Source organism: Carcharhinus amblyrhynchos, chromosome 3, assembly GCF_965287045.1.
Source record: "Carcharhinus amblyrhynchos chromosome 3, sCarAmb.v2.hapA, whole genome shotgun sequence".
Lineage (NCBI taxonomy): Eukaryota > Metazoa > Chordata > Chondrichthyes > Carcharhiniformes > Carcharhinidae > Carcharhinus > Carcharhinus amblyrhynchos.
The window spans coordinates 111,721,339-111,743,779 of NC_137326.1; the positions used below are offsets into that span (position 1 = coordinate 111,721,339).

At 39.3% G+C, this 22,441-nt stretch overlaps 1 protein-coding gene across 4 annotated transcripts in view; it reads left to right on the top strand.

The window, feature by feature from the left end:
• dcun1d1 (DCN1, defective in cullin neddylation 1, domain containing 1 (S. cerevisiae)) overlaps positions 1-22,441 on the top strand; it is a 51,382-nt gene that overhangs the window by 25,736 nt on the left and 3,205 nt on the right. For all 4 annotated transcript variants that reach the window (XM_080185736.1, XM_080185735.1, XM_080185738.1 and 1 more), the window contains 4 exons: positions 5,000-5,168; positions 11,356-11,486; positions 15,601-15,683; positions 21,947-22,043. In XM_080185736.1, coding sequence (XP_080041862.1) covers positions 5,000-5,168; positions 11,356-11,486; positions 15,601-15,683; positions 21,947-22,043 — 480 coding nt within the window. The remainder of the gene's footprint in view (positions 1-4,999; positions 5,169-11,355; positions 11,487-15,600; positions 15,684-21,946; positions 22,044-22,441) is intronic.

Below are 22,441 nucleotides of genomic sequence, written 5' to 3' on the forward strand. Positions count from 1 at the left end.
GGTAAGATGCTCTATCAGAGAGTCAGTGCAGACTTGATGGGCCAAATGGCCTCTTTCTGCACTGTGGGGATTCTATAAAAAGAGAAGATTGAAATCTGAGAGCTGATAACTGTCACTGATAGAATTCCTACAATGCAGAAGGAGCCATTTGGCCCATGAAGTCTGCATCAGCCACAAACCTAACCAGGTCCTATCCTGTAATCCTTATTTATCCTTGCTAGTCCCCTTGATACTAAGGGGCAATTTAGCATGGCCATTCAATCTAAGTTGCAAATCTTTGGGCTCTAGTAGAAATCGGACGCCTGGAAGAAATGCACACAGACACAGGAAAAATGTGCAAGCTCCACACGGTGTGTGACCCCAGGCTGGAATTGAACTTGGATTTTGGTGTTGTGAGGCAACAGTGCTAAGCACTGTGCAACCGTGCTGTCCACTCAGGCTGGAAAAATAAATAACTGCTTTTATATGCAAGAAATAGATGACACTTAAATAACGAGGTCGTGACCTCCACTCTGTAAACCAGCATGGTGTAGCAAGACAAATCTGATGGTCAGGGCATTTAACTATATATCTGAAGATTGACATCTTTGAATGGTGATGGAATAGATCCCGTCTTGAAAAAAAATGAATGAGCAACACATGGGATGATACAACTATGAGCAAAGACTTGACTGGAAGAATCAGTGTAAGTGCACTGCTGAGAGAGATAGTTCTAGGGGCTAAAGGGATCAAGGGATATGGAGGGGGATGAAGGGGGGGATCAGGCTATTGAATTCGGTGATCAGCCATGTTCAAAGTGAATGGCCGAACAGGCTGGAAGGGCTGAATAGCCTACTCCTGCTTCTAACATCTATGTTTCTATGGCAGAGTTGTGGTATACGTAGCCAATTTTACAGCTGTCTGATCTTGGCAATGCATGTTAAATTTAAGAAAAAATTGACTGAAAAATGCATGTTGTAATGTAATTGTGTGTTTATATCATGTTCCAATAAGGAAAGTATTAATTTTATAACATTCAGTATTAGGCAGTGTAATTAACTTTATATTCTGCTTATTGGAATGGAGCTGTGCCTTATGACCAAATCCCAATTGTTAAAAGAAAGTCTCAGATCATTGGACCTTTGTTTGTTCAGAGACATTTCTTATCATCTGCAAGTGCCAACCTAGAAATGATAGTATTTTAAGATTCTTTTATGCCTGAGTGAAAATGTGACTTTTTAATATTTTAGTATAACTCCTTTCCTTAGTGAAGGAAATACTATTTTGTTTTATGTAATTATACCATTATATCAAGATACTGAATTATTTAAGTTATGTTTTTATTAAATGGGGAGCGTTAGCACTTTTTTCTGGTCCAAATTAAGTGTTTATTTTTATATTTTTGTGGAAAGTATGCATCAACAATCTTGATTTTTTAAAAAAATTTTGGTCAACTATGAATTCAATTCATTTGTAAAAACTTGTTTTAAAAATCCACGATATAGTGAAAGAAGGTGGAATAAATGCTACTTTTGTGCAAAAGTGGTGTGGCATTCACACTTACCCCTGGGATCTGGACAGGAGCAATCTAAAGGTTATGTGGAGGAGCATGAGAGTTTGGGAGAATCTTAGAGATGGATGCTGCGTTCTTGGAGGCATTCAAAGTAGGGTGATAGAATGTAGGAGAATGGAAACTGTCAGCTTTTCACCCATCTATCCACCCTTCCATGACATTTTAACAATTTGGACTTGTAAGGGCAGTTTCTGAACCATGAACTGGAAACTGACTCTTATTTTAAAAGCTTGGTTTGCATTTACTGTGTGTCGACTGTCTGTCAGCTCTCTGAGCTTTGAAAAGCCATGGCACCTCTTCCAGCAGAAAAGCTTTGCTGGCCACTTCACTCCTAGAAATGACAAGATTTTTAATTGAACACCAGCTTTAAATTCTTTGAAATGGTTCCTCTAAAGATAATAGCAGAAGTCCTTCAAAAAAACTGAAAAGCAGGTGCTCAACATGTCCTTATCTAGGAGGTGGGGAGGCTGATAGGGCCGTTGATTCTTGGGTTGTGCAAGGAACAGGTTGTGCCAGTAGAATCCTGGTTAGGCAAATCTCCAGCAACAGATGGGTTAAGCTATTAAGAATAGGGTCACCTGGCCTTAACACTGTGAACACTGTTGAAAGATGTTACAAAGAAACTAGAGTATTTGAGTGGGAGAGAATTGTGGGAATAATGAGCCAAGCTAGTTGAGAGTTCTTAAAATAGATTGTATGCCATTTACAGGAAGTGTGTGTTATGTAGAAGTTTTAATATAATGATGTTTAGATCTCTTGTGATGTAGCTCTTTGTCATAAAATTGTACAACCTCTGATTAAGGGCAGATTATCAAGTAATGTGACTTGCGAAAGTGTGTGTGCTACTTCTGGGAAGCGTTATATACTCAACATTGTTACCATGTTCTCAGTGAGTAAAAGAAATGTTTGGGGATTCTAACTAAATCTTTTATTAGGTTCTAACAATTCTGTAGTAATTTAGACTAAAGTTGCTACACCACTCTAACCTTAGGTGTTACAGATTCCTTAGAATTATCATTGCAATACCTGTTAGATTTTTTAGACTGGTTATTGCCCAGCTCCAGCAAGTTTTTGTTGCTCATAGTTTTGGCTCATCAGCAAATTTAATTTGAGCCACTCACAAAATAGGCTTACAGAGAACTTTTATTTAAATTGTAGGTCTTGTGTGTGAGAGTCTGCATTTTGTTCCATTCCTCTACCTTTGTTGTATGTTGCAAGCCTTTTTGGCTTGTTCCATCTTTTCTAGGTTGATATTAACCTAAATGTAGCCTACTATTTGAATATCAAAAGTATGAAATAGGTAGCTGGAAATGTTCTGTTGGAATCACTACCATTTATGCAGAATGTTTTATTTGATTAAGTGAGTTTGTATAGAATACAAAATTTTGCAGAGCATAACATTCAGGTGGGAAAGCTGGTGATCTAGTGCCATGATAATAGGAAAGTCCAGCGTTAATCAGAGGAAAGTAAGGCAGGGATATAACCTCAACAGATGGCATTGTAGGAAAGAGTGAGATATTTAATTAATGACACTTAAAGGCTGCTAAAGGAAGAGGATGTTGGGTGTGTAGTTATGAACGTACATGTTTGAAATGGCAAGCAAATATAGAGCATTTCTCAGCATATGCTGGGGGTAGGTGTTGTTATTGTTCCAGCTTTGTTTACATTGCACCCTCAACTTCTGTAAAGGTACTGGAATGTTTCTTTAGTGTTTTTTTTATATTGGGAGTTCCTTGGTATTCTTTGTTTATACGTATCTGAGGCCAAATTAAATTTAGGCATTGATGGGAAACCAGCTTTTTTGCATATTCTGCAATATAATTGAACCTATCAATGTTTTAAAAATTATTTCCAAGGCACCAGTTAGCTTGCCTATGAGTACTCCTACGCTTCATTTTAAATTTGAAATCTTGCCAAGAAGCTTACATCAGATTTCCCGATATTTAATTGTAGGAAATTTCTGCTTATCATAAGGAGATGCGAGGACAGATGACTCAAAAGGTCAGAAAGACAATTTAAGCCATGTTTTAGAGGAGGAGGAAAGGGGGAGGCAGAGAGGTTTAGGACAGGAATTAGAGTTTAGGTTCCAGGTAGCTGAAGGCACAGTTGAAAGCATTTTTAAAATATCAATATGAAGAGCTTTTAAGATGTTTGAGAGACATAGGCTACTCATTCCATCCCTCTCCTTGACATCCGTTCGAGGCTGAATCAGTCTGTCCACGGCCTTGCTGTCGTATTTGACCAAGATCAGCTTCTAACCATATATTCATGCCATCATTCAGATCTTCCGACTTCACACCGTTTTGGCTCACCTGCTGTTTTAAATCCTTGTTTATGTCATTGTTGCCTGTAGACCTAATTATCATAAGGGGGTGGCACGGTAGTACAGTGGCTAGCACTATTGCCTCACAGCCCAAGGGATGTGGGTTTGATTCCCAGCTTGGGTCACTGCTGTGTGGAGTTTGCACATTCTCCTCTTGCCTGTGTGTGTTTCCTCTGGATGCTCCAGTTTCCTCCCACAGTCTGAAAGATATGCTGGTTAGGTGCATTGATCCGAACAGGCACCGGAGTGTGGCAACTAGGGGAATTGCACAGTAACTTCATTGCAGTGTTAATGTAAGCCTTACTTATGCCTAACAATAAATAGACTTTAAAACTTTGCTTCATTGACTTATAGCTGGTCTCCCCTATTCCACCTTCCGCAATTTGACATCACCCAAAACTCTGCTTTCTGCTCCAAGTCCCATTCACTAATGCCCCTGTATTTACTGACCTACATTGACTCCCAAGCAAGGACTTGATTTTAAATTATTCATCCTTTATTTGAAAGTCCTTCTATGGCCTCGCCCCTCCCTATATCTAATCTCCTTCAACACTACAGCCCTCATATCTACATTCACCTAGTTCTGACCTCATGTACCTCCAGTTTTAATCACTGCACAACTGGTGACTGTGCAGTCTTTTGCTTAGGCCCTAAGCTTTGGAATTTACTGTACCACTTTGATTCTTTTTCTACACTGTCTCTCTCTTTTTCTCTCTCCTGAGCTCCTTGGGATATTTTATTACATTAAGGTGCTATCTAAATACAAATTTAAAAATGCAACTTGATTGTTTTGGTGATGGTCACTGAGGGTAGAATATTGGGAGAATAGTTCTCCTTGGGTACTAGGAGATGAATTCACTTTGGATGATGTTTGCAATTTTTAATGTTCACTTCAATCCCATTACAGGTCTTTAATTTAGCATCCCATTTGAAACATGATATTTCAACATTTGAACACTCCTCTGATGACACACTGAAATGTCAACCTAGGTTATGTGCTCAAGTGTAGCTTGAACTCTCAAACTTCAGACTAAATTGCACACATGCAATCAATTGGGTTAGGCAGACATTTTTTTGAGAAAGGTTAGCATATTCTGGTAAATATGTGCTTTCTTTACTTATAGATCCGCAAGATGAAAACAAAATAGGAATAGACGGTATTCAACAGTTCTGCGATGATTTAGGATTGGATCCAGCCAGTATCAGTGTACTGGTCGTTGCATGGAAATTCCGAGCAGCCACACAGTGTGAATTCTCAAAACAAGAATTCGTAGATGGTATGACAGAATTAGGGTAAGTAAAATAATGTATTTGTACATGTCTAGAAATATGAATTCATCTTTGACGAGCTTCTGTTAATGTGCCCACTATTAAACCCTACAAAGCCATGTTGCAGTTACATAGATTTTAATAACCATTTCATCATACTAAATTTCAAAAATTGGTTTTGTTGATCAAAACCTTGGACTTTCCTTCCATTAAAGCATATTTCCATTTTATGGTAACTTTAATAGCAAGGAGAATAACAGTACAAGGCCATAATAGCTGTTAGCCAGAGTATTGAAGCCCTCCTGCCATTTCCTCCATAGAGGATGGATTCCACAGCTGCATTTATACAGGGCTTCCCCAGATTGAAATGCAAAATTGAAACTATATATGCAAGTAGTAGTTGCTCAAAAATGTAATCTTTTTGGACAAGATTTGTCGATGTTTGTTTTAATAATTGCAGTTGCCGAATCAGCGCTATACAGTGAACTGATAGTGAAATTGCTTATATTCTGTAGGGCGTGGGAATACTTCAGTTATTTGAATTAGTCCCTTGTTTTGTGTCCTATGCCTTTGATTTCAGTAATGTTTCTATTTATGCTGAAGACAGGATTCTAGTTTGTACCTCCTTTTGTTTGGAAAATAAATCATATCGGTCAGTTGTACTTGTCTTTCAAAACATATTTTTCAATAACATAGAGATCTTTTAATCCGAACATTTCAATTTTTTGCTTTTCAAGCTTTTTTTTTGCTTTAAACCACATCGGTTTGTGTGATGGTTTGTATTGAACTGCCATTCATTTTATGAATTTTGGAATTTTTTTTAAAAGGTAGGTTAAAGAATGCTATCTATTTAAACAGGTTCTTATCTTCAGTCTTACTCGTAAGGGCTGAATTCTCTCATCCTGCCTGCGGTGGGTTTGTGGGGGTCGGGGGGGGCGGGGCAGAGCAGAGAATCTATCAGGAGCTGTAAAGTCAGAAACCTAACACTGTAAGATTACATTGCAATTCTCCCAGATGGGTCGGCTATCTTCCATTGGACTGCTTGTCCAACTATCAGTCTTTGGTAAGCCACAATTTCATCCAGTTAAGCTTTGTAAAAGCTCAAGTCATTGTCTTTGGCTCAAAAGCAACACTTTATAACACATTTAAAGTAACAAAGTGTCCCAGTGAAATATGATGTGGCGATGCCGGCATTGGTCTGGGGTAAACACAGTAGGAAGTCTCACAACACCAGGTTAGAGTCCAACAGGTTTATTTGGTAACAAACTCCACTAGTTTTCGGAGAGCTGCTCCTTTATCAGGTGAGTGGGGAGTTCTGAAATATGAGCTGCATTAGGAAATATTAAGTCATATAGCCAAAAGCTTTATCAAAGATATAGTTTAGGGAATATCTCAGCAGAAGAAAATGAAGCAGAGAAATGGAGGGGCTTAGGGAGGAAATTCCTGTGCCTGGGGCCAAAGCAGTGGAAGACATGATCACCAGTTGCAGAGTGATTATAATTGGCAATGAAGCACAGCTATCTCGCATTGCTGTGAGCCGGGAGAATATAACAGAGATCAGGAAGGATGAAACTACGAAGGGATTTTTTAAAAAATGAGAATTTTGACTCCCAGTCAAACAAGATCTTGGTATTAATGTCGATCAGTGAGCACAGGAATGATGACAATGCTACTGGGTGAATGGGACTTGATGGGAGTTAAGTGTTTGTGAACAGAGTTTTGGATGATGTCAAGTTTACAGAAGTTAGAATGTGGGAGACCAGCCAGGAGTCTAAATAATCATGCTTGAAGGAACAAAGTCATGAATCAGTGTTTCAGCAGCAGATAAACTGGGAGGGGGTGGAGTTGGGCAACATTACAGAGGTTGAGACAATAGGCAGTCTTTAGTGATGAAGTGAATATATGGTCAGATGTTGATCTCTGTGTGACAGTAGAGTTGGAAACAGACTGGATTTTCAGGAAAGATAGAAACTGATTTGGGAAACAACATTTGTGGAAGGGAGGAAGGAGGCAGCATCAGCTCATGAAATGGTCTTGACCTTGTGAACTCGAAGATGCTTGCTGTTGCTTGCAAAGAAAACTGAATGGAAAGTTTAGCAATTCCTGTGGCCTGATTTCTCCTTTCCCAAAATTAGTTTGAATCTGGCTCCAGGTCAAGGGAATCTCCAGGTGACCACTAGCATTAATGTCATTATAGATCTATAAAAGAATGCGGACTCTCCAAATGTAAAAGATCCTTTATTGGAGAGTTAAATTATGAGGACAGATTTCGCAAACTTGAATAACAGTGCTTGAGAGGTGATCGATGTGTTTAAAGTTTTAAAGCAACATTTTCTACAGTCAGGTAACTGGTGGTAGAGTGACATGATCTTAAAATAAGAGTGAGGATCTTCAGGAGAGAAATCAGGAAGTTTTTTTCCACACAAAGGATGGTGAAAATTTGTATGTTCTTCCCCCTAAAGGCTGTGATTGGGCCAGTTGCTGCTGTCAGGACTGAATTTTTGTTTGTTACATAAAGGTATTTGAGGGATTTGGATGGAGCAAAGGTGGGAAAGTGGTGTGGAAATGCAGAGCAGCCATGATTGAATTGAATAGTGTAGCATTGGACTGAATGGCCAGCTCTTATCACAAAGTAAAATACTGCAATTGTGGACACCTGAAATTAAAGCAGAATGTTGGAAATACTCAATGTTGCATAGCATCTGTGGAGAGAACAATTAACACTTCAGATTGATGACTCTTTGTCAGATCAGATGGAACGTTGGCCTGAAACATTAAATTAACACTTGTAGCTTTCTCCTGATCTTCTATCTTCAGCTTCTGTGGCGATGGAGGTACTTGCAGTGGCTGATAAATTTAAATGCCAGGAACAATTTATGTTTTGACAGTGGTTAATCAGTAAGAGTGTCCTACTGAGGTGTGGAGTGCACCTGCATGGTGAGGGGATAGGAGTGAATGTGCAGATTAATAAACCAGTGCTCGAGGTTGGTGGGAAGAGGAAGAGGAGAATGCTATTGGTTGTAGGATATTTGAGCAATCACATTTGCCTCGTTTATATGACAATATTTTCATTGCATCTTATCCTGGAGTGGTTTACTGTGTAAACTGCTGATATTGAATTTAATGATTGTACAAAATCAAGAATATGTAAGGTGGCAGAATGGCATTGTCCAACAAAAAAATCTTATTAAAACGCTGGTCTGAGATCTTTTTCATGTGTCGAGCTTCAGCAAATGAAGATTCATATGGAGGAAGAGGAATTTAGCGTCCATAGCATGATGTGTGACAAAAAGCTTTGAAATTTGTATACATTTTGAAAATTGCTGATGTGGTTGCTTTCTTAATGAAAGTGTATAAATTGCTAAGATTCTTGTAAAGACTGATAGTTTAAAAAAAAATTGAACTTGTAATGACTGACTGAAAAGATTACTTGACAGGATTTCAAGTTTTAAGACTTACTGTAACAGACAGCAAGTGAGGGGAGTGAGAGGAATATTTGTTTAGCGGTGGCATCATGCTGAAGTTGGTGAAATGGAGGAGGATAACCCTTTGAATGTGGAGGCTAGTTGATTGATTTTGCTTTGTTTCCACCTGTCTCTCACCTTCATATGGCCTACTTCCGACACCTCTCATCCTTTCCTTTCTCCATTTCTGACGATAGACTGACTGCCAATATTCTTTATGAACCCCCTACTGACTCTTACAGCTTCTTTGACTGTACCCTCTGCTGCCTGTAAGGACATCATCCCCTTCTCCCAGTTTCTCAGTCTCCACCACCACCTTTGAAAACACAGCTTCAAACATGTTTGCCTTTTTCCTCAATCAGGGGTTCCCCCCATACTGTGGTTGCCAGGATGTTCGAACCCCCCGTCCCTGCTGCATTCTGCGGTGACTGCTTGCTACGCGCTGGTCTGCTCCTCCCATCCGCTGACCCTTGTGCGTGGCCTGCTGCCTTAGTGGTTAGCATTGCTGCTTCACAGCCCAGGCACTTGGGTTTGATTCCTGGCTTGGATCACAGTCTCTGTGGAGCCTGTATGCTCTCCCCACATCCGCGTGGGTTTCTTCTGGGTGCGCCAGTTTCTTCTCACAGTCTGAAAGAAGTGCTGGTTAGGTGCATTGGCCATGCTAAATTCTCCCTCAGTGCACCCAAACAGGCACTTGAGCGTGGCAACTAGGGGATTTTCTCAGTAACTTCATTGCTGTGTTAATGTAAACCTATTTGTGACACTAATAAATAAACTTTAAACTTCATCCCCTTCCCACTGCACCTCCCCATGCAATCACAGAAGGTGCAACACCTGCCCCTTTGCCCCATTCCTCCGCATTGTCCAAGGGCCCAAACACACCTTTCAGATTAAGCAGGATTTCTCTTGCACCTCTTCCAGTTTGGTATTCATTGCTCTGCATGGAGTCTCCTCTACATCGGGAAGACTATTGCAGATTAGGGAACCACTTTGTGGTACACCTTTGTTCAGTCTACAAGCATGACACCAACCTTCTAGTCATTTGCCATCTTGATCTCATGCCCACATGTCAGTTGCAGGCCTGCTTTAGTGCTCCAGTAATGCCCAACGCAAAATGACACCTCATCTTCCGATGAGGCATATTACAGCTTTGAGACTTAGGCTGTAAACTTTCCCCTCCGTTTGTACCCCCACCACCACCAAGCTCATCCCACCCTCCTCTACATGACCAATGTCCCTTGTTGTTCAGTTTTGCTGCCACTGAGCACTGACTTCTGTTTTCCTATTAGCGCAGTCTGCTATCCTATTTTTGCCACTATTAACACTCTTGAGGCCGAATGGCACCATCAACGGCCCTTTTTCTCATGTCCATGACAGTTTTGTCAATTTCTACTTAGAACTATCACTGACTTTCCATTCTGTCCCTCCCCATCTCTTAGTATGCAATTCATCACATTTCTATCCCTTTTTTAGTTCTGTAGAAGGATCACGTAGAATCATAGAAACCCTACAGTGCAGAAAGAGGCCATTTGGCCCATCGAGTTTGCACTGACCACAATCCCACCCAGGCCATGCTGCCATAACTCTGCATAGTTACTCGCTAATCCCTCTAACATATGCAAGTCAGGACACTAAAGGGCAATTTTAGCATGGCCAATCAACCTAACCTGCACGTCTTTGGACTCACCATTTTACATGAACACACCATTAACTGTTGCTCTCCCTATATGCTGCCACACCAAAGTTATCCAGCATTTTCTGTTTTATTTTCTTTGCCTAGGTTGCATTCCCAGTCCCGTCTCCTTCGGCCCTACTCTCTGTTCTCTCTCTCTCCCGTACCTTTTCCCTTGCTCTCTGCTCTTTCTCTCTCTCGCCCTTTTCCTAGAAAAACTCCAAATGTATTTACATGGAACAGAGTGAAAGTTCTAAGGGATGGAAATTTCTTTTCCCTTCTGTTCCAAGCTACCTGTTTCCCTTTCCGTAGGCCAAAGGAACTGACCTTGCACAGACTCTTAACCTCAGTTGCAGTTAGAGCAAAAACATGTAGATAAATTAGAAGTAGTCTTATGGTAACATTCTAAAGTCTGTGGACTCCTAAATGTAGTCTGTCCAAATTTTACAGTAAATTTTAATTATTTGTATCTTTCATACAAACAAACACTTTCTGAGAATTGCAGAATTCTGAATCATCTTTTAGGAGTGAGCATGCAAATATTTGAATATTTCAAAACGTTCTACATATGACACGACCTCTCAATGGCTGCCTTTGCTTAATTTGTTGGGCTTTCGTTGTGCAGCAATGTATGTTGTAAATCAGATCTTTTCTTTTAAAGTTTATTTATTTGTCACAAGGCTTACATTAACACTGCAATGAAGTTATTGTGAAAGTCCCCTAGTTGCCACACTCCAGTGGCCATTTGGGTCAATGCACCTAACCAGCACTCTTTCAGATTGTGGGAGGAAACCAGAGCACCTGGAGGAAACCCACATAGACACGGGAGAACGTGCAAACTGCACAGACACACAGTGATGCAAGCTGGGAATTGAACCTGGGCTTCTGGTGCTGTGAGGCAGCAGTGCTAACCACCGTGCCACCCCCATCTTATCTGAATGCCTCATGAAGATGCTACAGCTTTGAGGTTGGGAAGGGAAAGGGATCTTAATAATTTCATGAAAATTATGGATGAGAGCATAGAAATGTATGATATATTGATTTTAAAATAAAAACATTTTTCTTATTGCTTAAGGTGTGACAGCATAGAAAAACTGAAAATCCTACTGCCAAAGTTGGAACTAGAATTAAAAGATCAAGCAAAGTTTAAGGATTTTTACCAGTTCACGTTCAACTTCGCAAAGAACCCAGGCCAGAAGGGCTTAGGTAAGTGCAGCATAAAAGATCTGTTGACATTCAAAAAAAAATCAGTACATAAGTAAACTAAGAAGGAACAGCATTCTGATAGACTTTATTTATGGTAGTTGCTTTGGAGTAATGAAACTGCTGGGGAATGTATTTTTCACTGAATGCAAAGAGGAAATTTACAATTGCACACAGAACGTCTAATGAGTCCCAGTCCTGAGGCTTGAGTCATCATTTGTTCTTAACTGTTTTGGAAGGGACTGTTTAATAACAGGGCTGGAAAAAGTCATGTGACAGATTACTGTAATCTAGCCATGCATTGTTTTATGCATCAGCCACATAAATTGGAGTTGGTGCATTGGTTGTCTAGATAGAAGTTAGGGCTGGTAAATTTACGTCGTTAGTCTTGTTTACATCTTAAATATTTTTTACCTGAACTATTTTTGCCCTAGTCTAGTACTTTTACATCCAGGCTAACATTTCTACAAAACATTAATACTAATGGTTTGTTATTTTCTATCTTTGGTTACGTTGATGAAATTGAGGTCATATTTCGAGGAATGTAGATCAATGGAAACATGAATTTATTGATAAAATGCTCACTTTTGCTCTTACCATTGCTACGCAGGAAGATATTCTTTAAATAATACAGAAGGTATTGTCAGTACATTGAGTTCTTAAAGGACAAATAATAAAAATGATCAAAGCCGGGCCACATCTGATAGTTTTTCTCTCTCTCTAAGTCTGCTACAGCAGTTTGGGCAGGTAAGAAATTGCCTTAACTCACCAAGTGGAGCAAAACAGTCATCATTCTGGTGCTGCTGTTAAACACACATTTAGGATTTGGCCTTCCAACAAAATTGGTGGTTGGGATGGAAATGAAAAATGTCCCTCTGAACCCACAGAAACAACCTGCCCTTCCTAGATTCCCAAGTTGGACTATCTGTGAATATTTTATCGTACCATTAGTCCAGAAAGAGATGCTTCATTAAACATGCTATTGCAAGTTCTCTATTCACATTGGCACAATAGCGAACACTCAGAAGTAATCACCAAGCAGATTCATTTAACTGGCAAAAAGCCCTTGTCTTTTGGAGTAAGAGAGCTTAGACAAGACCTTCCAGTATCTTACCTATTTCACTTTTTCTGAGACCAAGTGATTATCAACTCCAGCGCAAATTGACCCATCTAATCTATTTACCCACGCTCTGGAAAATCTCCAAATATATCTGCGCCATATTTATCTCCATGTCTGCAGACAACACAGAAAATCTAAAGGAGGCTTGGGAACAAGACCTAGGCTGCCATAACGAGGAATAGGGAGAAGTGTGGAGGCAGACCTACAGGACCTTCACATGCAACAGAATGCAAGAGGGGCAGGACTAATTTTTCAAAGGTATAAACATAGATTAATTTTAGCAGAATGTTTAAAACAAATATTGATTACCATTCATGGCTTTACAATGCCACGTAATAAATTAATTTGTTTTTTTTAATTTTAATCCTTTGTGATCTTTGCATTATAAACTGCAAAGTTAATCAGAGAGAGCAAAACAGTTTAAATGTTGAAATACTCTGAAGATCCTTCATCTGAAAAGACAAACAGCATGCCAAAGTTTTATGTGGAAATTCTGTGTCAGCACCGATTCAAATAAATACATGTGGATTGCTAAACATAAGCTGATACATACTTGATGGTTTGATTTTTCCACTGCAGGTGCTAATTCTACAGCTGATGGAAGGGACCTTGTGTTGTGATCTTTCATTGCATGTGTACACATGATTAGTTGAAGAAGTTCTTGATCCTTTTGGCCAAATAAATACTTTTACTTCCATGCATTCTGTCTGATCTTATTGCTATCAAATAAAGTTCATACTTTAAACATTGACTAGCCACAAAAGATCAAATTAACTGCCAGTTAAAAATTAACAGTCAGTGTACTCTGAAATTACTCCACTCCAACTTATTCCGAAGAGCGCAGATGTAGGGGAAAAAAAACACTTTTGGTGCTTGACTATATTTAAAAACAAAAACGTAATAGAGCACAAAATGTGGTAATTTGGATCCCTGAAGAAATAGGCTTTGATAATGCCACTTACCATGCCTTGTGTTAAGTTTTTGGTTGATTTTGTTGGTTTGGTTTTAAAATTCTAGATTCAAAATAGGTTTTGTTTTATGAGATCACACAGAATAGAGAAGAATGAGGTGCCCCTAAGTTTTCTCCTGACAGTGTAGCAGAATGTGAAGTATATCTTTGTTTACGTGACTCATGGAAGGCTCACCAGGGCAAGGCCATTAGAAATCTGTCCTAATCTTTATGAACCTCTGAATTTGTGTTTCTACACTCTAGCACACTCTACCTAACAGGAAATTAACCTGCCTGTAAAATTAACTTTTGTTAAGGTGACAACAAACAGAATTATGAATGTATTAGGCAGTTTGTTTCTACTGTAAGCCCATCTTCTAGTAACCAGTAACAAACCACATTAGTGATTGTTCTCCAATAATTTTCGTCTCAGCTACATGATGTAGTCAGTGGTCCTTTGATTAAAAGGTAAAGCCACTATAGTCCCAGATGACCGTAGGTTTGTCTCCCCTTTGAGGGGGAGAGCTGACTGGTAGTGATTTAACCTGAGGATCACTACACCTCAGGTAAAGGATAAAGTTGAGATGGTGGTGCCTTCATGAGTAACCTCAACTGGTGTGGGAATTGAACTTGTGCAGTTGGCATTGTGTGGATCATGAACCAGCCATTCAGTCAACTGAGCCAACCCTTTCTTAGAGCAGCAGCAAATAAATCTTCACTGTGTTGGTTCAATAAAGATGCATGGAGACCTTGACCCCTCCAATTTGTACAAATTTATTTGCAGATTCAAGAAACCTGGGAGTAAAAAGAATCAATCTACCTTCAAAGCATTCTATCCAACATGGCTCCCAGTTTGTAAATGTGGATTGATTCAATACACCTGTTGCACACTAAAATATTTCCATTAACTTGTGCAGTTGTTTCTAAGATCTGGTGACATGATCTAGGTTTTGCAACCCAGTTCAGTTGATGGCACCTGGTAAAATCAAAGATTTTGAGTGGCAAATTTCAAAAATATAGAAAAAATATAGAAGAGATTTAACTCAGATCTACAAAATGCTGTTCCTGGCATCTCTGTGCTGCAGTACAAAGCAACCTGCATTTGGTGCTCGAGGCACATGAGGATAACAGTCGAAGTGCCCTATTCCGATCAGACTATAGGAACAGTAATTATAGTGGGAGCTCTGTTCTGCAGCAAGCCTATGTTGTACTAACCTGAGAATGTTATTCAGTACAAAATGGTGCAAAAGATAGAAAATATTTATATTGATATCCCTCCCAGTAACAAAAAAGTCCACGTAAGCAGAAAAGCAAAATTAGGCATCTGTTTTCATTACTTGGTAATTATTGATGCTTATAAATGAAGCAACATTTGCATGTTGGGGCGAAGTTGCATACAAATGAAATTTAAAAATGTACAATGAATCCACAATATCTATTAATATTAAACATGTTTTGCTACTGCATGTGAACATTTTTTAAAAAATCATTTTTTATGCCTAGCTATTTCTATTTAATTTTAAGATGATTGGCAAACTGATACTTGGCTAATTTGTCCTCATTCACCCATCTTGTTTGCTTTGGATGGGCATGGTGAATTCAAAGTAGTAGATCATACTGAATCCTGTTATCCTTTGTAAGTAAAGCAGCATCTATGACATTGAGTTTAATGAGGCTATCAACTAGCATACAGTTCAACTGTAAATACCTAGATTACATCAAATATTTAATGAGAACAGTAATGCATCTAACTATTGAGACTTAAAATGTTTAAGTACTTTCCTAAACCTCCTACAGGTGTATCTGTCATGAGCTTAATCTCTAGACATTTCCTCCTGATCTGGTTCTGAAAGTGTTTTAAATTACTGTTTTAATTAGTTTTTTTAAAATCACTTTTCCTATACTTAAATAGTTACAGCAGCCATGCTAAAATGGAGGAAAGTGTCTATAAAGTTAAAAATTTAAAAATGTTTAATAACAACACCTATAGTGCTGCACTTTACTCTTGTTATTTTTTTCCTGAAGATGTACTTCATTTTTTTTTGCAGATTTAGAAATGGCAATTGCATACTGGAATTTAGTACTTGCTGGGCGATTCAAATTCTTAGATCTATGGAATAAGTTTTTATTGGTGAGTACAAGTATGAACATTTCTAACTAATCTATTTTGTGCTTTGAAAATTAGTGATTTCTATTCGGACAGTCCCTAAAGATCTATGCAATGCAGACATCATGGAAACAGAGAAGATAGAAACAGGAGTAAGCCATTCAGCCAATCAAGGTTGCTCTACCATTCAATATGATTGTGGCTGATCCTCTATCTCCAAATATCTTAACACCTTTAGGTTCTAGAAATGTACATATTTACTACTTTAACATATTGTGATTTGGCTTCACAGCCTACAGTGATAGAGAATTCCATAGGTTCATCACCCTTGTAACCAAACCCACATCCTTGAGATCACCCTGCTGAATCTTTTCTACACATCTCCATAACCTTGATGTTCTCCTCAAAGAAAGGTGCCCAAAACATCTAAGGCTTGGGTTGACAAGTGGCAAGCAACATTCATGCCACACAAGTGCCAGGCAATGACTGTCTCTACAAGAAAGGATCTAACCACCGCCTCTTGACATACAATGGCATTACCATTGTTGAATCTCCCACTATTAACATCCTTTGAGTTACATTGGCCAGAAACTGAACTGGGCTTGTAAATACTATAGCTACCAGAGTAGGTCAAAGGCTAGGAAACTTGCATTAAGTAACTATCTGATTTTCCAAAGCCTGTCCATCATCTACAAGACACAAGTCAGGAACGTAATGGAATACTCTCCACTTGCCTGGATAAGTGCAGCTCCAACAACATGGAAGAAGCTGGACACTGTCCGGGACAAAGCAGTCTGCTTGATTGTTACCTCTTCCATAAACAATAAATTTCTCCACCACTATCAAACAGTACGTACCATCTACAGGACATACTGCAGGAACTCACCAAGGTTCCTTAGGCAGCACCTTCCAAACCCGTGATTATTACCGTCTAGAAGAATAACAGCAGATATTATCTGGGAATAACACCCTTGAGAGATTCCTGTCCAAGTCACTGACCATCCTGATTTGGAAATATATCGCTGGTCCTTCACTTTCACCGGGTCAAAATCCCGCAAGTCCCTCCCTAACAGCACTGAAAGTCCCTACACCTTAAGGACTGCACGCGTCCAAGAAGACAGCCTGTGTAATATTTTAAAGAGCTGCACATTTGTCTTTTTCCCATAACAGTACAAATTAATTCACATAAAATACATGTGTAATTGTCTTTCAACAGTTTCTCTGGAATCTGCCTCCACTACAATTTCAGGATGATAATCCTCGCAATGAAATAATTTGTCCTTATTTCCTTCCTGATACTTTTACCAATGAATTTAAATCTGACCACTGGTTACTAACCTACTTGTCAATGATGGTAATTTCTTCCTGGTGGGTTTGTCAGATCTCTTTTAATTTTGAATACTTCTAGTAGATTTCCCCTCAACCTTGCACACTATATGGAGAACGATTTCAGCTTCTCCAGTCTATCTAACTGAAGATCTTCATAACAGAAAATCAACACAAGCTTCAATTCCTCTGCACCAACTCTGCCCCTCTCCCAGAAATATTTGAGGTTGAACCATATTGTTTGTAACCTTGGTCTTGCATTTGACCACAAGAATATTTTCCAACCATGTCATTACGTTTGTGCCCCCACTAAAATTAATTTTTGCCATCTCTGTAACATTGCCCAACTTTATCACTGTTGAAACACTTATCAACGCCGTTGTTACTACTGGATTGACTATTCCAAGAACTAATAGCCACTCTACCATCATCCTACTCTTAATAAAATTAAACTCATCCAAACTCTGCTGCCCATATTCTAACTTCCAACTCCTGTTAGCTAATAAATCTTACACCCTTTCATCTAAATTTGCCCCTGCTAAAGCAACAATTTGATTTTAAAATCACGTTTGTTTTCAAATCGCTGCTTGGTCTCATCCCTGTGTCTAACTTATAACCATCAGAGATATCTGTGCTCCTCCAATTCTAGTTTCTTGCACTTCCATGATTTTAGTTACTCTACTGTTCTGGTTGTAAAATAGTGCGTGTGTGTAGAGTGTAAAATTCTCAATTTAATGATGAGGTTGGGATTCAGTGCAGAGACGGAGTAGGAGGTGATTTATATCTTCAGTGCTTGTGATTCATGTTAACTTGAGTCAGCAAGTATTTAAAGCAACTTGTTCAGTGCTTTGGTGTTTAGTGCAAGTTGCTGTGTATTTTTAAAAAAACGACAAAGACAAGAAAAATTACAAATATATATGATCTGGACGAAGATTTGACAGAACAGGTTCTAAGTCTCAACTGCAATGTGTGGGAGTTGTGGACAGCATAACTGTCTTAAGTGAACAAGTTGGCACGAAATGTCTGCTGTCTTAAATCTCTCTGGCTCAGAGTCATGGTGAGTCGAGAGTGAGTTGGAGCAATCTGATGCATAAGAAAGGGCAAGAAGTATCTTGACAATTTGCTTCAGACTTCAGTCACAACTTGTCAAAAGATGCAAGGTTGGAATGAGGTTAATCTTTTGCGGAAGCATGGGTGTGGGAAAGAAAGGTTCAGTTTTTTGGGACATTGGCACCAGTACTGCATCAGGAAGGATTATAGCTGAATTGGGCTTGGACCAGAGTTGTGACTGAAAGATAAACTGGTTAGCACTGCTGCCTCACAGCTTCAGGGACCCAGGTTCAATTCTGGCTTGGATCACTGTGTGGAGCCTGTGCGTGCTCCCCATGTCTGCATGTGTTTCCTCCGAGTGCTCTAGTTTCCTCCCACAGTCCAAAAGATGTGCTGGTTAGGTGCATTCGCCATGCTAAATTCTCCCTCAGTGCACCCGAACAGGCGCTGTAGTGTGGTGACTAGGGGATTTTCACAGTAACTTCATTGCAGTGTTCATGTAAGCCTACTTGTGATGCTAATAGATTTAAAAAAAATAAACAGAGTGAACATAGAGCAGTACAGCGATGTTGTGCCGAGCTATGTCCGAACCCAAAATCAAACTATCCCACTCCCTATCATTCTGGTGTGCTCCATGTGCCTATCCAATAACCGCTTGAAAGTTCCTAAAGTGTCCGACTTCACTATCACAGCAGGCAGTGCATTTCACACCCCAACCACTCTGTGTAAAGAACCTACCTCAGACATCCCTCCTATATCTCCCACCATGAACCTTGTAGTTATGCCCCCTAGTAACAGTGATCACCAGGACTTTTAACTTGTACATTGTGGGAGCGGGTCTGGTGGCAATAATAGTTTGAAAACAAACGAAAGGGAAGAGTGTTCAGTAATAGTGAGAAATTGTGCTTTAGACGCTACAAGTGTACCATTTACAAAATCTAAAAGTTGTATGCAATGAGGTGCATTCAAAAAATAGTATAATGTGGTACAGAACCAGAGTATGCCCCTAAAAGGTAAGCACTCCACTTGCCAGAGGAAATAATTAATAGATGACTAATGAGATAAAATATATCATCAAAGATGGGACAGCACGGTGGCACAGAGGTTAGCACTGCTGTCTCTCAGTGCCAGGGATCCAGGTTCGAGTCCCGGCTTGGTTCATGTTCTCCCTATGTCTGCTTGGGTTTCCTCTGGGTGCAGTAACTTCTTTGTGATGTTAATGTAACTCTACTTGTGACACCAATAAGTAAACTTAAACTTATAAAAACTAAAAATATGCAAAGTGCGAAAACCATGCAGCTTAGCAATTGGGAAAAGTGCAAAGAACAGCAAAATCCAACACAACAGTCAGAGTTACAAAAGTAGAGTATGAAGAAAAGTTTGCAACAGGAAATGCAAGTCATCCACAGGAAACTGATATTGAAACAGGACAGGATTCACCAAAATTAACATTGGCAAAATAACAGTGATGAAAATAAAGGTACCAAAGAATGATAACTCCCCAGGACCAAAGGATTTCCATCACAGAAAGTAGGTTGAAAACATTGCAAATGCCTCAACGATAAGTTGTTTTGATGCAGGAGCTGTTCTTTAGATTGGAAAAATGAAAGTTTCTCCAATATTTAAGAAGGGAGAGTTGGAAAACGAGGAAATTATTGGCCAATTAGCTCTAACGTCAGGGAATGATTAAAGTTTATAATTAAGGATAGGGCGTCTGAAGACCTTGATTCTTTTCAGCTGATCAGAGAGAGAGAGACCGTGAATTTGTAGAAGGTAGGTCATATCTTAAAACCTGATGCAGTAGATATTTTGAAGATTGGTGCTTTAGATGTTATGTTCTTTGTATGGACTTTCCAGAGGTCATTTGATAAAATCCCTCAAGAAATGTCTCCTGGGCAGTACCAGAGGGGGCAGGGCCAAATGGGAGCCGTTGGTAGGGGTAGGGTGGACCTGCTGTCACTCTAGGCTGGGATCGCTAGGGATTGGGGCTGGCCATGGGGTGAGAGGGGTGGGGTCGGAGCTTGCCGATAAGGGGGGAAGAGATCAGGGCTGGCTGAGTGAGGGGAGGGGGTCGGAAGGCCACTGATGGAGGATTGCGGAGCTAGCCAACGATCGTGCTGGCCAGTGATTTAGAGGTTGGCAATGCAGGACCACTGTGCATGTGCCAATTTCAGCGCTGACAGATCAGTGCATGCGCAATACTCCATTCAGCGCTATGCTGCCTGCCTTTTGGGTGGGATTAGGCACCACTCAGATTTTTAGAGTGAATCATGCTAGGGCACTCTGTGATGCACAGAGTGCCGGAGATTCATTCTGGAAATCACACTAAAGAAACTAGCAGGATTTACTCCCATTTTCCCATACGTTGGGGACTTGGAATAGTTGGCATTGTAAGCACAATGTTACAAAGAGATATTGGGTAGATGAAGTGAATGCGCAAAACTATGGCAGTGGATTTCACTGTTGGTAAATATGAGGTTGTCTATTTTCAATGTAAAAAGGATGTAACTAGGAACTTTCTAAATGGGGTAAAGCTAGAAACATGAAAGTCCAAAGAGTCCAAGTACTTAGATCATTGAAATGTCATGGACAGATACTTAAAATAATCAAAAAGGCTAATAGTGCTGCTCATTATATCAGGTGGATCAGAATACAAGATGATAGAAGCGACACCACAGCCACACAAAGCCTTGGTTAGATCACCTAGCTGAGAATGGTCCTGGGCACCTCACCTTTGAAAGGACATATTTGCCTAGGAGGCAGATTTACTGGAATGATGCCTTGACTCTAAGGGTTAAATTGCAGGAGAGGTTAAACAAACTGGGGTTGTATTCACTGAAATTTAGAAGGTTTGGTATGATTTAATCAAAGCTTTCAAAATATTAAAAGGAGCAAAATAAATAGAAACTATTTTTGCTCCTGGGGAGCCTAGAACTAGCAGGTACAAGGTTAAAAATTAGCTTGAGACCTTTCAGGACTGAAATTAGGAAGCATTTCTAAACACTCGGAAGGTGGAAGTTTAGAACACCCAACTGCAAATGGCAACTAATGACAGATCATTAATTTTAGATCTGAGATTTGTAGATTTTTATTAACTAATGGTATTGAGGGATTAGGGCAATTGTGAGTTTGTGGAGTTTGCTTGCAGATCAACCCTGATCTAATTGATTGGAGGACCTGTCTTCTCATAAGTGTGCTGACCACAGCGGGATCCAATATTAGTCCTCCATTTTCAGGCCAACAGGGAATATCATAAAACCCACTTTACACAAAAGTCAGGAAAACATCAGCAAAGGTGAAGATTAAGATTAGAGTTCTGATCTCCTGCTTGAGATTGACGTTCCAGCAATGTCGCTGAGGCATTTTTTCAAGCATAAATATCAAAATGCAGGTTAACTTGAGTTGCTGGTTAACAAATAGGGAATTAAAGTTCATTCATAGTCAATGTTACTGTAGTTCCAGAAATATTTTAGTATGTTGCTGTAGTTCCAGAAATATTTTAGTATGTTGCTGTAGTTCAAGTGTATACAGTGAACATTGGTTGAGAGTAAATAGATTCAGAAGTAAATGTGATCTTTGATACTTGAACCTATTTCTGTTTTGCTGCTAAAAATTGGGGTTTATGATATTTTGTAGTGTCACTCACCAATGTCATGGCAAGATCTGCCTAAGGTACTATACTTGCTTAATGCATTTTGACTTTTTCAGTAAAGTTCTTAGAGAATTTATGGTAAATACGACAAATCCTTGTTTCTGTTTATAACTTTGAAGTCTTTAGCATTAACTGAATTGCGGTAGATTGCTAAAATGAGATAAATTGCATAAGTAAACATTACTTCACTGTTTCTCAGTGCTTTTGAGCCACAATTTATGGTGTTGATATCTAAGAACTGTTGCATATTTGTCTTTAGGAACATCATAAAAGATCAATACCTAAAGACACCTGGAACCTTCTGTTAGACTTCAGCTGTATGATTGCTGATGACATGTCCAATTATGACGAAGAAGGTATGCTATCTAAAATAACCATCATAAGCTTAGTCTGAAGCTGCGTTAGCTTACATGAGTATTATTCTCCAATTGCCAAACTATTTTAGATATTTTGGAATCAGTCACTAAGATTTTCACTTCGTAACTTGGTATTGCGAGCTACCTACAAGGTAAATTTGCAGCTTATCAAACAGTCTGTGTTAATTATCAAAGTGGGTTAGTTTAAATGAGACAAACAGGCTAGTAAATATGTCAGAGAAATGGAGGTCACAACAAATCAATTTGTTGTTCAGTAGTTTAATTTGTTAGTAAAAACTGCTAAGATCACATCAATTACTATGGATGTTAAAAATGAGTTAGATTCTGGGTGGAATGCTGGTCATTACCTCTGGCCTGAGGTTGAATCCAGTTTGACT